This window comes from Procambarus clarkii, chromosome 64, assembly GCF_040958095.1.
Source record: "Procambarus clarkii isolate CNS0578487 chromosome 64, FALCON_Pclarkii_2.0, whole genome shotgun sequence".
In the NCBI taxonomy this organism is placed as follows: domain Eukaryota; kingdom Metazoa; phylum Arthropoda; class Malacostraca; order Decapoda; family Cambaridae; genus Procambarus; species Procambarus clarkii.
In genome coordinates, this window is record NC_091213.1 from 8,139,588 (window position 1) to 8,153,903 (window position 14,316).

The 14,316-nt window shown below is 39.9% G+C and overlaps 1 protein-coding gene and 1 long non-coding RNA gene across 2 annotated transcripts in view; one reads left to right on the plus strand and one right to left on the minus strand.

Moving 5' to 3' along the window:
• LOC138354721 (uncharacterized) overlaps positions 1–14,316 on the plus strand; it is a 416,665-nt gene that overhangs the window by 169,527 nt on the left and 232,822 nt on the right. The window lies entirely within an intron of this gene.
• Positions 695–12,553, minus strand: LOC123768971 (WD repeat-containing protein 82). Its single transcript, XM_045759874.2, has 8 exons — positions 12,271–12,553; positions 9,101–9,198; positions 8,825–8,891; positions 6,184–6,387; positions 5,898–6,066; positions 5,564–5,683; positions 3,552–3,644; positions 695–1,481 (listed from the first exon to the last, which is right to left on the minus strand). Exons 1-8 carry the CDS (start codon positions 12,429–12,431, stop codon positions 1,449–1,451), a joined length of 945 nt encoding a protein of 314 aa, XP_045615830.1. The 5' UTR covers positions 12,432–12,553; the 3' UTR covers positions 695–1,448.

The following is a 14,316-nucleotide window of genomic DNA, read 5'->3' on the forward strand; positions in this document are numbered from 1 at the left end:
AATTAATATATGTAAATTAAAATGAGAAATAAATTTCATTATCATAATGAAATTAAGCTACTATACTACTATTCAGTCACACACGAAATATCATAAATAAAAACCCTTGGGCAGCCGTACCTTTCCTCGAGGATCTTTTCGTTGACAATGAATTTTATCCAAAGATACCCACATTGTATTCCACAGTGGCGCAGGGATGGTAGCCTTCAAACAAAAAGGGTCCACTGTCTCTTAGGTGTGAGCAGCTTGGCAACCTAGCATATGCTAGGTTGCCAAGACCTAGGTAAGATTGCCAAGACCACATAATAGCCAATATTTACCTCTCAAGCTGTCAGCCTGTGCATCCCTAATGCTGCATTTACTGGATAATGCTCAAATGTGATGCAGTGTGCTCTGCCTAAGCCAACTTTTACAATAAAAATACTGTATACAACAAATTAACAATAGAGGATAAAAAAGGTGAAAGCTCATAATAATAATAAACATTCTATTTAACACTAGTCGCAGAGAACCCCAATGTCACTGACAACTTGAAGGTTACCCTATAAAACAGCACAGGTACTAAAAATATGAATTCAATCTTACTCATTTCTAAGATACACGTAACAAAAACATAAGATTTTGAATCGATATGAAGTTTTTGTTAAATGAGAAGCAGGCACTGGGTACTAGCCTGAGTGGCTGAGTAAAAATATTTAATATAAAGAGTTTATTATAATGTATTTAAAATACAAGAATTAAAACAATACCTGGTAAATGTAACTATTTCTCAGGTAATATCCACAGTCTCAACATGTTTTCAGTAAAAAATAAACCACATGTTTAATAATGTCTTTTACTAAGTCTTTGTAAGCCTTTTATCTTAACTTTTATCACTACGTCAATACCCTAAATGCGTAGTAGGATAAAAAACTGAGGTGATTTTTCCAACTCTCACCATTATTTGACAAAACGATTATCTTGTAATCCGTTGTCAAAAGAAACTGGTATAACCATTTATATTCTCAATGGCAAAACAGAAAAGGGCTAATCATTAGGTGAAGTACCCCCCACAGGAGCAACTGAGAAATGGTCATGCCTTAGACACGTTTGTTCGGCAGTATAACCCTCACATTTGACGAGGTTAATAATACTTATTTTAACCACACAAGTGATCTTTCTTGAGGCTTATGCACATTCATGCAGCCTGGGTATAAAAGTCAACTAAAACTTTATCTTGTTCCAAAATGCTTATTTCTAGTGATTATAAAAACAACTGGCTGCCCATCCTCAAACAAGAAAAATAAGCTTGCTTCAGATCTACAACAGTGAACAGGAATCTGCATTCAAGTGCTGTGAGATGACCTTCTGGTAAGGATGAACAAGGAGCTCACATAAGGGTTGAAGTAACTCTGGCTACTTTCGTCGGTTGTCTTAAAGAATTATGTAGCTGCAGTTGAATTATTTCTTCACATGTCGTCTAGGGCAGGCAGCCAAAATGCCTGTGGATAAAATTATATTTATAACAAATGTCTTCAAAACTAACACTCAATAATAATAATAATAATAATAATAATAATAATAATAATAATGAGAAAATCCACAGGAGCTGTGACAAGAATTCGAACCTATGTGCTGGGTATTCCCAAACACAGGTTCTAGATGACTACGCCACGATATGGTCAAAAGAATTGCAACCTGTGGTTCTGCTGATACCCATTAGGATTCCCGAGGATTCCACTGAAGCCAAACCAGGGTTTCACACAGAGATAGTGAGGTGGTAAACAATAATAAAACAGAATACATTTTTACCTTCATCCCAGACTATGTTAGATTCAGTATTGAGCAGAAATATTTGCTCATTTGCCACCGATACAAAAATTGAGAAACTCAAAAGACTCAAAGTCAGTCATGAGGACATATGATGATCTAAATAGACATAGGAGGTTCTTACTTCTTGTAGGACGACCTAGAGAGGATTCTGAAATGGTCAAAAAACCGCCAGCATTAGTTTATTGTTTGGGGGACATGATGACCTAAGTGAGGTAGTCACGTCCCCCAATCCTAATGGCGGCAAGGGTAATTGGTTGTTGGAGATTCAGCTGCTTCAGTGATTTTAGAATTATTAAGAATTGTTGGAAGGAGTTCTGAGTGGTCACTTTAGAGTGGATTGTGGTAAGTGCACTTTACTGCGCTGCCCACTCCATTTATTAGGACATGACGAATTGCAACAATGTTTTTCCTTCTGGGGCAAAAGTTATTCAAAGTCTAGGACATTGTTAATGCCATGGATAGGTCTATAACAGATGGCTAAGGGAAGCTACAATGGATATTGCCAAGTCTTTACTCCACATTTCTGTGGGTATTCATCATTTTAGCTTTAAAGCAAGTTCTGCTTTAACCTAACCCCTATCTACTTTGGAAAGGTCCAGTCTTATAGACCGCAGCTTCCAGTCACCAACATCGTCCTGTAGCTATCTGGCATGCCAAGGCACATCCTCCATCAGCTTTAATACGTGTAAAGAAAACTTTGAGTGGGGCAGTCCTTTCTTTTTTCACACCTGCCCAATTCTCCTATAGTCACTTACATTCAGCTGCATGGATTGACTTCCTACAACTTCCACAACCTTCACCCGGTCGGCTGAGCGGACAGCACGCTGGACTTGTGATCCTGTGGTCCCGGGTTCGATCCCAGGCACCGGCGAGAAACAATGGGCAGAGTTTCTTTCACCCTATGCCCCTATTACCTAGCAGTAAAATAGGTACCTGGGTGTTAGTCAGCTGTCACAGGCTGCTTCCTGGGGGTGGAGGCCTGGTCGAGGACCGGGCCGCGGGGACACTAAAAAAGCCCCGAAATCATCTCAAGATAACCTCAAGATAAGATAGATAACCCTTCACTATTATCCTTTCCTCTCTGTTTTCACTCAATTCTTGATGCACTGATAAAAAATGATGAAGGATCTGCAATGATCAACTGTGTTTTTTAGACCAATTTCAGGTTTGAGGCTATACTGCAAGAGGCAATAAACACACTGACCTTGTGGTAGTTTGCCACTGATGAGTTCTTTGAGCATTCAGAGATCAGCTTGGCTAGTATACATTTCCACCTCTTTTTTAATACTGACAATACCAGAATAATGATTTGGGATACACGGAAGGACAGCACCCACCCCCAAAAAAATAAAAATTCTCCTATACAAAGTGGTAAATGATTGGAACAAGTCAAATGAGTTGGTGGTGGATGTCAAAACTGGCGGTAGTTTCAAATCATCATTTGACAGTACTGTACAGTACTCTACTGTGAAGATCAGACACCACGGGCAGAGCTCTCATCCTGTAACTACACTTAGGTACAGAGATAGAGTGAAAAAAAAAAGGCAAGTGTATGTGGAGTAGGTGACGAGATCAACAAGCTCCAAAATGAATGCATGTATAATAACAAACCACATTCAATGAGAAAGTAAAATCAGGACAAGGAAAGGGGGGGGGGGGTTTACCATAAGGAACATAGAATACTTACGAGAAAACTATTTTGCCATGTAAAACATTACATTTACTGCAGTATAACTTACCATATTAGTACACCCTGAGGCCAACATCATGTATTTTGGGTTGAACTGAACACACTGCACTGGTCCTGTATGATCAGCATTCAGTACACACACCTACAATGCAGTACAACAAATATTAATCTATGCCCTAATAGCCTACAGTAGCAGGACAGAAGTCATTACTCAAAAAAACTAACCTGTGTGAATACCAAAAAAATTTCACACACATCCTATGTAGCCAAATGAGAATAACCTGCCTGTGAACATTTTTAAAAGTGCAAAACCTCAAAAAGATACATTTTACACACATTCATAATCTTGGTGAAACTGTATTTATTTAATTTTTTAACAGTATATTCCAGCTTGAATACACATACATACATACTGGACCATTCTTCTGCAAACAAAATAATATTGCATTTAAAGCCTGTCATATTTCACTATCACCAAATTTCTGAAAATTACATAAATTTGGCGTATTTTTACACAAGTAACAAAGTGTCGCCTCTGGAATCCAAACCCCTTAATAAAGAATATTGTGCATGTCAATAAGACAGACTTTGGTATTAGATCACCCATTTAAAATTAGGATTTAGAAGTGGATTCTACAATGTAATCTCGATGCTTCAAGCATTGCATGCTTACATTATTATTACGCAACTATTTTTTTTAAGGTGCTGATTAGGGCTTATCTAGAAATCCAAATTCTTTGTAAATCTGGACCTGGGCAAAAATAATACTAAAAATATGGCATTATTATTTTGTACTGTACTTTCATTTTTTAACACTATTACTGAATAGAAAGCTGCATATATTGATAAGAGCTTAATTTAAACCCTAAAAATAGATACAAGAACCTAACCCCACACAATTTTCACAGTCATCCCCGGACTTTTCCCATAGCCCTAGCCCCTAAATCATAGTTTTAAAAGGTAGCTTCTCTATAAAAATCTCGATAAAATGCTTATTTATTTACCAGGAGAATCCAATTGTACAAGTTTTTCACCAGCTACGAATTATCCCATGAAACAGCCCCTAAACCCCGATTTTCAAAGATATCACGCCAGCTTGCCGAACTAGGCCAACAAACACCACATCAGATTAAAAACCAACCACACAACATTTTGCAAAGGAAGTCAATGACTTTAATATGATGCAACCTTTCTTTAGCTCAAGGTCTTCTATGACATTTGATTAACAGGATAAAAATATTTATGGAAGCATGGGCAATATTCATTTTGGCTGGACAAAAACTCTTCATTTAAAACTTTCTATATATTGCACCATTTTCTATGAAATTTTAATGAGAAAATAATTAAATTAATAATTAGATATGGTCACTTCTGCCATCTCCACCGAGCTAAACTCACACCACTACCGAACAATATTTATCCAAATAGAGTATACTGTATAGTACTGTAATTGGTAATATTTCATGTTTTCATATATTCCTGCAGCAAAAATATGCCCTTCTAAATCAAAAGCAGCCACAGGCCAGCCACCAGCATGCATCATTCCCGGCAGTTGGGAGAACAAATGTCCCAAGTCTCAAAGATTTGTCCAGTGATCTAGAGATAAACATGTCATAGATAGCACAAGCTACAGTACATGAATACACACACCTGCTTGATTGAAAATTTCCAAAATCTTTTCTCGAGCCGAAGTCAACAAGTCAAATTTGTAAATTTTGTTGTGTCCAGAGTCCAGTATAATATTTGTATTTATGAATCTTATTACATAACTAAGTGAAGACCAGACCACACACTAGAATGTAAAGGGACGACGACGTTTCGGTCCGTCCTGGACCATTCTCAATCGACTTGAGAATGGTCCAGGACGGACCGAAACGTTGTCGTCCCTTCACATTCTAGTGTGTGGTCTGGTCATCATACTTTAGCCACGTTATTGTGACTCATCGCCTGCATAGCTAAGTGAACTGAAAGTGACTGTCACCAAACATCAGTGAAAAACACGCAAAATATCATCAACCACGTATTTAAAACTGAAGAGCAATCATTGACGAAATATCTTGCCTTGTAGCCAGTTTCAGCATTCCACACATGAACTCGACCATCTGTAGAGCCACTAAAGATGAACTGGGAGTCTGGGCTGAAAGATGCCTCTAGTGGGATGCCCTTGTTATTTAGGTGACCCTAGAAATCCAGTAAAAGTCATTACATTACTAAACAAAAAAAAAAATTCATAACTGAACACAAAAACAGTATGTCAGGCAAACTGAAGAGTATAAAATTAAATAATTTATCAGTAGAATATTTTTGAAAACCAAATACTGTACTGTATATCAAATATATATAATGATAAAAGCCCAAAACTATAGTTTTGGCGTTTATTATTAAAACAACTTACAGCAAACGTTTTGAGAGGCGTCCCTTGAAATGCATCAACTAATCTGATGACTGAACCATTAGTTGATGTGAGTATTGTCTTGCCATCAGGGCTGAACTTTATGCCTGTCCAGTCACATTCCTTTTCCATAGAGAGCTGGAAAGTGCTGAATGGGCCCTTGTCAAATGATCTGTAATCCCAAACTTGCAATTAGCATCTGTAAATACATCAAACCCATACATAGCATATCTAAAGAAACAATACAATAAACTCGTTCCGTACACTTCGCTAACATTTTAAAGCTCACCTTAAATCATATAGTTTGATCATTTCAGAATTTATTCCTGCAGCAAAAATAAGTCCTTCAGGATCAAACGCAGCCACAGGCCGGCCACCAACATGCATCATTCCTTGGCAGTTGGGAGAACGAAGGTCCCAGAGTCTCAGAGATTTGTCCAGTGATCCAGAGATAAACGTGTCATCGATAGGACTCATACTCAGAGTTATAACTCTGAAGAAGGAAAATAGCAGTAATTAGTATTAAAACTTTTAACAAATGAAAGCGAACATAAATACTTGCTTAAAGTACTTGTAAGACTGGTCAAATTTTAGCCACACATATTAGACGAGAACTGGACTACCCAAAATACTACAGTACTCCCTCTATTTCAACTATCACTCACATACTCTCCCCCTATGTTATCACCACTCCCACACTATCCCCTATGTTGATCCCAGGCTCCCCCCTATGTTATCACCACTCCCATGCTCCCCCTTGTTATCACCACTCCCACGCTCACCCCTATGTAGATCCCATGCTCCCCCCCTATGTTATCACCACTCCCACACTCATCCTTATGTTATCACCACTCCCATGCTCTCCCCCTATATTATCACCACTCCCATGCTCCCCCTCCCCTATGTTATCACCACTCCCACACTTCCCTATATTCTCTTTCTCAGTCCCTTTATACACAACTTATTTATCATAGGTGTAGCGTCTGCAACCATCAATGGGCAAATAAGAACAGTGCAATGAATAGTTCAGTTTAACCCTCTAACTAAGGCAAAACACGCATCTTATAATTATACCAGCTATAATGAATTAAAAAAAAATGCTGATGCGTAAACAAACCTATTTTTATTCCCTATTTTTCAAGTAAGAAATCCAACATTATAAGTTATTTGAAAATGGATATGTACCTACCTGGTTGATACCTGGTTGATGGGGTTCTGGGAGTTCTACTCCCCAAGCCCGGCCCGAGGCCAGGCTCGACTTGTGAGAGTTTGGTCCACCAGGCTGTTGCTTGGAGCGGCCCGCAGGCCCACATACCCACCACAGCCCGGTTGGTCCGGCACTCCTTGGAGGAATAAATCTAGTTTCCTCTTGAAAATGTCCACGGTTGTTCCGGCAATATTTCTTATGCTTGCTGGGAGGACGTTGAACAACCGCGGACCTCTGATGTTTATACAGTGTTCTCTGATTGTGCCTATGGCACCTCTGCTCTTCATTGGTTCTATTCTACATTTTCTTCCATGTTGTTCACTCCAGTACGTTGTTATTTTACTGTGTAGATTTGGTACTTGGCCCTCCAGTATCTTCCAGGTGTATATTATTTGATATCTCTCTCGTCTTCTTTCTAGTGAGTACATTTGGAGGGCTTTGAGACGATCCCAATAATTTAGGTGCTTTATTGCGTCTATGCGTGCCGTATATGTTCTCTGTATTCCCTCTATTTCAGCAATCTCTCCTGCTTTGAAGGGGGAAGTGAGTACTGAGCAGTACTCAAGACGGGACAACACAAGTGCCTTGAAGAGTACAACCATTGTGATGGGATCCCTGGATTTGAAAGTTCTCGTAATCCATCCTATCATTTTTCTGGCTGTCGCAATATTTGCTTGGTTATGCTCCTTAAACGTTAGGTCGTCAGACATTATTATTCCCAAATCCTTTACATGCTGTTTTCCTACTATGGGTACATTTGATTGTGTTTTGTACTCTGTATTATGTTTAAGGTCCTCATTTTTACCGTACCTGAGTACAGGTACCTGGAATTTATCACTGTTAAACATCATGTTATTTTCTGATGCCCAGTCGAAAACTTTATTAATATCAGCTTGAAGTTTTTCAATGTCCTCAGCCGAGGTAATTTTCATACTGATTTTTGTGTCATCTGCAAAGGATGATACGAAGCTGTGACTTGTATTTTTGTCTATATCTGATATGAGAATAAGGAAAAGCAGTGGTGCAAGGACTGTACCCTGAGGTACAGAGCTTTTCACTGCACTTGGACTAGATTTTATATGGTTGACAGTTACTCGCTGAGTCCTGTTTGACAGAAAACTGAGTATCCAGCGTCCTACTTTACCGGTTATTCCCATTGACTTCATTTTGTGTGCTATCACGCCATGGTCACATTTATCGAAGGCCTTTGCGAAGTCCGTGTATATCACATCAGCATTCTGTTTCTCTTCTAATGCCTCAGTGACTTTGTCGTAGTGCTCAAGTAGCTGTGAGAGGCACGATCTTCCCGCTCGAAATCCATGTTGGCCTGGGTTATGAAGGTCATTGGTCTCCATGAAATTGGTGACCTGACTCCTAATCACTCTCTCAAATACTTTTATGATGTGCGATGTTAGTGCAACTGGTCTATAATTGCTTGAATAACTTCCATGCTGCTTCCCAGGGGTAAACAATATCCAAGTGTAATGTTAGTTCAATCTCGAATCAGTGCTAATATCAACACCCTGGACATTGGGACCCACGGGGTTCAAGTAAACGGGGAGTCACTCTAGTCACCTTGAACTATATGTTTAACACATCTCTAACCCTGTCCATGGAGGACAGAAGAAAATGTATATATGCTGGTTAGCATTGTAAATGTGTGGCCATGTCTGTGGTAGAAAATATTAATAACAAAAAAAAAAAGTAAACGGAGCAAACTTACTTCTTCGTGTGTCCCGGGAAATATCTGATATACTTGTTGTCGTGCAATGATAGGTATCTGATGGTATCTGCAATATATTATGAAGAGTTACATCTGTGTCATATTATTAACACCTTACAACTCCCTTTTTTTCCAGTTACCCCTGACTTAACTAGTACTGTAATGCCATATACTGTTGTCAATTTATAAACTATAACGTTTGAAAGAAATCTTATAATTATAACAACAATGCTTATGTAGCTAAACATTACAGTACCGTAAAGCTAAAACACTTGCCATCAATTTTTGTAGAACTGTAGATTGCAGAATTTTTGGCATGTGTAAAGTGAATAAGGTCAACTCCATATTTCTTGCTGTTTAAAGTTCTCTTGGATCTGAAAAAAAAATAAAATGATTTAAATCCGAAGCAAAAAAAAAAAAAAAAGTCTTCATCAATAACTTATCACTTATTGATATGTTATTGATAAAAAATCAAGATACTGTATACAGAACAAAAGTGTTAAATGAACAATGCAGTGTCTGTACTGCTGCCAAGTTACTAACATATAATTTAGGAAAGAGAGAGTGAGTTTGTGCACAAATATTAGCGCCTTTATACTGAATACATCCATTTGTGTGTAAGCAAATTCATTTATTTAATTATCCATCTTTGATTTCCCACTATTTTTGGCATATCAGTAAAGCTAGGTTTGGGGTGTCCTATCTAAACTGAATTTTTCATAAATTATCACTTAAATTCCCATTGGTTTTAACAGACAGCTTCCTCCTGAAGTTCATTTCAATCATTTATCAGTTTCTCCAAAAAGAAGTACAGGTACTTATTGTCTTTAGACTGCTTTAATAAATCATTTGTATTTGTCATCATTGTGCTCCTAATGAGGGATTCAAAACATAGTAGACATTGTCTTCTATATTTCTATTAGTTATAACAGAGGTACTGTATAAATAAAAAATTAGTAAAGGCCGAGTTTTGTCTTCCCCTCCAAGTGTAATTACCTAAGTGTAGTTACAGGACGGGAGCCACACACTGGTGCTAGTCTTCCAACGGAAAAATATATGACCCATTTGTAAGGGAATTGGGATATTATTGTATGACCATATATTGTATGGTCTATATTACACGCTTCTTTGTTTCAATACTATTAGCCGACAATCCTCGAGTAACATACTTGGTGTTCGGATGTTTGGCCCCATAGTTGTTTAGAGACTATCAACTAGAGTGTGTCAGAGATAGGCCCTGCCACTTACAATGTTTGATGACTTGTTTCTTGGGAACCTTCTGAGTACTTGTGTTAAGATTTAATATTACTGGACATAGTAGCAGTATGTTTCAGTACTCCCTAGGGGGTGTGTTTATATTGTTTAGATTATTTTTTTTTTTTACTTCACCCCATGTACCTCGAGACTAGAAATTGGACACTTATGTGTGGTAACTCATTCCTTGGAACTACTGTCCATTAACCCTTACACTGCTACAGCCTGGGCTGTAAATGGGGTGTAAACTGGGGTGAGCAAAAAAAATATTTAAATTAAGTGAAAATTAATATTAAAAATGGCGTCTGTTTACAAGAGCCCTGATAAAGGTGTGGTGAACCCCGTGTATCCGCAGGCCGTTTAAATCTTGTGCGGTACTCCAAAACATCATATGATGCGGAGCGCAAGTTACTGCAAGTCACTTAACGCATCATATGATGTCTTGCGCAACTAAAGGGTTAAGGTCTGACATTAATAAGCAGAGTAGCACGATCAATTTGTTTAGAGCTACTGTATTTGGTGTTTATGTCTAAACAGGAAATGGGGCTAATTTCATTACCAGTTTTGGGACCTTTCTAGGCATCTACCCATTTCCTCTTACAATTTAAGAGCTGTACAATTGTACATCCACATGAGAGTAAAAATTAAAATTAAATGTAACACCTTAAATTTGAAAAAAAATGAACCATGATTTTCAAAATAATCATGTAGTAATTCATGGCAAAATTAATGTTATAAAATTTATACCGACAAGTTATTATTAGTATCCTTTTATGTTTCAATATATCTTTGGAGTATATTCAAAGAGCTCCAGGTATTTTTGTGGTTTTGCTCAATGCAATATTGCAAATAAAACAAATTTTTTGGGGGGGCGGGGAGGGGAGGACAGTGTTGTCTAGAGGCTGGCAAATTGACCCTAAGGTCCTAAGGTAATGGACCCTAAGGTAATGGGGCCTCATAGCCTGGTGGATAGCGCGCAGGACTCGTAATTCTGTGGCGCGGGTTCGATTCCCGCACGAGGCAGAAACAAATGGGCAAAGTTTCTTTCACCCGGAATGCCCCTGTTACCTAGCAGTAAATAGGTACCTGGGAGTTAGTCAGCTGTCACGGGCTGCTTCCTGGGGGTGGAGGCCTGGTCGAGGACCGGGCCGCGGGGACACTAAAGCCCCGAAATCATCTCAAGATAACCTCAAGATAAAGTTGACCATAGACACATTAAGCACTGCTATGTATGACCACCTTACACAAAGTTAGGAATAGCCATTTTTCCCGACCCAACTTGTTACACATGTTTAAACATACCGTTTCTTTTAGACATCTTTCATATTTCTACATGTAAAAACAATATATCTGAACCGTTTGATGTGTTACAATAAAAAAAAGAGGTTCATGTAGTTTTTAATTCATCCAACAGTGTGTATAACCAATAAATTAGTTCCTCATTTAGGGATCTTTTTTTTTTTAATTGTTCTATGCTATGACTTTCATATCGAAGTTCATATGAAAATAAGAATTAGTGATTCCTAAAGATGTTTATTAAGAGGGTTAATATTATTAACCTGTCTTAATATTATTAAGACAGTGTGGCAAGTAAACTTGCCACACTGTCAACACCAGTGTGTAATAACCACCAGGATAGCATTATTTTGCCCTCAGACGATGCTAATAATGCTAAATCCTTCAGGATGACGTGTCAAATGTGTCTAAACCTGAAGATGGGAATACCCTCTGCCAGCATAGTGCCCAGGGCATGTGTAGGCTGCCCTTCATGTGGACGCCACACCAAAGATAACTCATTTTAGACTAGCTGCAGAGACTATAACGCCTGACGACAAGCCCATGGTAGAGAAGAGGCTGTAAATAGCTTAGATAATAAGAGGTACAATTTTTTAAATTTTGCCCCGAGGGGCGAGTTTATTGGGCAGCGCCACACATCTTGTGAGTGGACATATTGCCATAGCAGCATGTACAACACTCCCCAATAGGAAGAAAACCCGCTGGTTTGTTCATCCTGTCCAAGGAGGTACAATGTCTTAAGATACAATAGGTGTGATAGACCTTAGAGGCTTAGCCTATGATAGAGGCAGCCCTGTGACTAGCCTAAGGCCCTGGGAATAGGAGACCTAGTGGCGACTCGCCCATCCTGGTGAACTACAACTAGCCAAAAATGGGCGTGTGGTGCCCATACTTACGTGCCCTTCTCACAATCATAAATCACAATCTGGTCATCATCACTAGATGTCAGCAGCAGATCTCCGCTGGGCGAGAAATCAATGTTATTTATACGCTCTGTGTTGTCGCGGAAAAGCTTAGCCACCCTGAAGGACCTAACGACGTGATCTACCAGCTTCATTGTCAATACAAGAGCAGCAAGGCGGCGTTAGGTGTTCATGAGCATGGAGCTGAAGGCTTTTGTTGTCATTTCTCTGCTGAGGTGCGTTCAGCGGGTCCGGCCGCGCTGCTCGCTCATTGGCTGGCCCCACAGACAGCGCTACTCGCTCGTTGGTGGGCCCAATAGGCAGCTCTGATCGCTCATTGGCTGGCCAAAGCGACAGAACAGTTCGCTCATTGGCCCGTTCAGGTGGCAGAGCTTGCTTACTCATTGGCTGGCCGAGAAGGCAACGCTTGGTTGCTCATTGGCTGACCTTGGCAAAGATGCTGCTAGCTCATTGGCTGACCTTGACTGTGATGCTGCTAGCTTATTGGCTGACCTTGGCAGTGAAGCTGCTAGCTCATTGGCTGACCTAGGCAGTGATGCTGCTACCTCATTGGCTGACCTAGACAGTGATGCTGCTAGCTTATTGACTGACCTAGACAGTGATGCTGCTAGCTCAGTGGCTGACCTAGACAGTGATGCTGCTAGCTCATTGGCTGACCTAGACAGTGATGCTGCTAGCTCATTGGCTGACCTAGACAGTGATGCTGCTAGCTTATTGGCTGACCTTGTTAGTGATCCTGCTAGCTCATTGTCTGACCTAGACAGTGATGCTGCTAGCTCATTGGCTGACCTAGACAGTGATGCTGCTAGCTCATTGGCTGACCTAGACAGTGATGCTGCTAGCTTATTGGCTGACCTTGTTAGTGATCCTGCTAGCTCATTGTCTGACCTAGACAGTGATGCTGCTAGCTCATTGGCTGACCTAGACAGTGATGCTGCTAGCTCATTGGCTGACCTAGACAGTGATGCTGCTAGCTTATTGGCTGACCTAGACAGTGATGCTGCTAGCACATTGGCTGACATAGACAGTGATGCTGCTAGCTCATTGGCTGACCTTGGCAGCGATGCTGCTTGCTCATTGGCTGACCTAGACAGTGATGCTGCTAGCTCATTGGCTGACCTTGACAATGATGCTGATAGCTCACTGGCTGACCTTGGCAGTGATGCTGCTCGCTCATTGGCCGGCCCAGGTAGTAGCACTGTTTGACGCTTGCTAAATTGATGGTCGAAACAATAAACTTGTTCTTGCAGTCATGGGGAGGATAATCCCTTCGCGCAAACTGCACGTGCCATCAAGAAGAAGAGAACTTGTTGTCACTGGCTAGGTGGCGGTTCTGCTTACTAATTAATCTTCCAAGCTAGGCGGTGGGGCTATTTACTCATTAGCCCCGGGTGGTGGGGCTACTTGCTAATCGGTTGGACCAGGTCGACGGCTACTTGCTTATTGGCTTGACCAGGTCGACGGCTACTTGCTAATTGGCTGGACCAGGTCGAAGGGTACTTGCTAATTGGCTAGACCAGGTCGAAGCCTACTTGCTAATTGGCTGCACCAGGTCGAGGGTAACTTTCTAATTGGTTGGAACAGGTCGAGGCCTACTCGTTCATTGGCTGACCCAAGTGATGGTGCTGCTTGGTCATTGGCTGACACAAGTGATGGTGCTGCTTGGTCATTGGCTGGTTCAGGTGGCACTTGATACTACATGGTACCGGCCAACTCATAGGCTAGGCCTAATATTTATTAATTTATTTTATTATATTTATTTATATATATATACAAGAAGGTACATTGGGTTTATGGGAAAACATAGCATTGATGTATTTTTTTTCATTTTTGTAAAGCCACTAACACGCATAGCGTTTCGGGCATATTAGGAAATTAAATGTGAATAATTTTGTCAGGAGTATCATGTCTAAACATTTATATATAAGTGATGGAATTTGTATCAATGTCCATTTGATTTCATCTCCCGCCAGTTACGAAGTGCCCGATATTCATACTAGTAAACATGCTACATAAAGA

Coding starts and splice junctions, on each gene's coding strand:
- LOC123768971 (XM_045759874.2), bottom strand. CDS start 12,431: ATGAAGCTGGTAGATCACGTCGTTAGGTCCTTCAGGGTGGCTAAGCTT. Junction 9,199..12,270: donor TATGATTGTGAGAAGGGCAC/GTAAGTATGGGC, acceptor TTTTTTTTTCAG/ATCCAAGAGAACTTTAAACA. Junction 5,684..5,897: donor CGCCTCTCAAAACGTTTGCT/GTAAGTTGTTTT, acceptor CTGGATTTCTAG/GGTCACCTAAATAACAAGGG.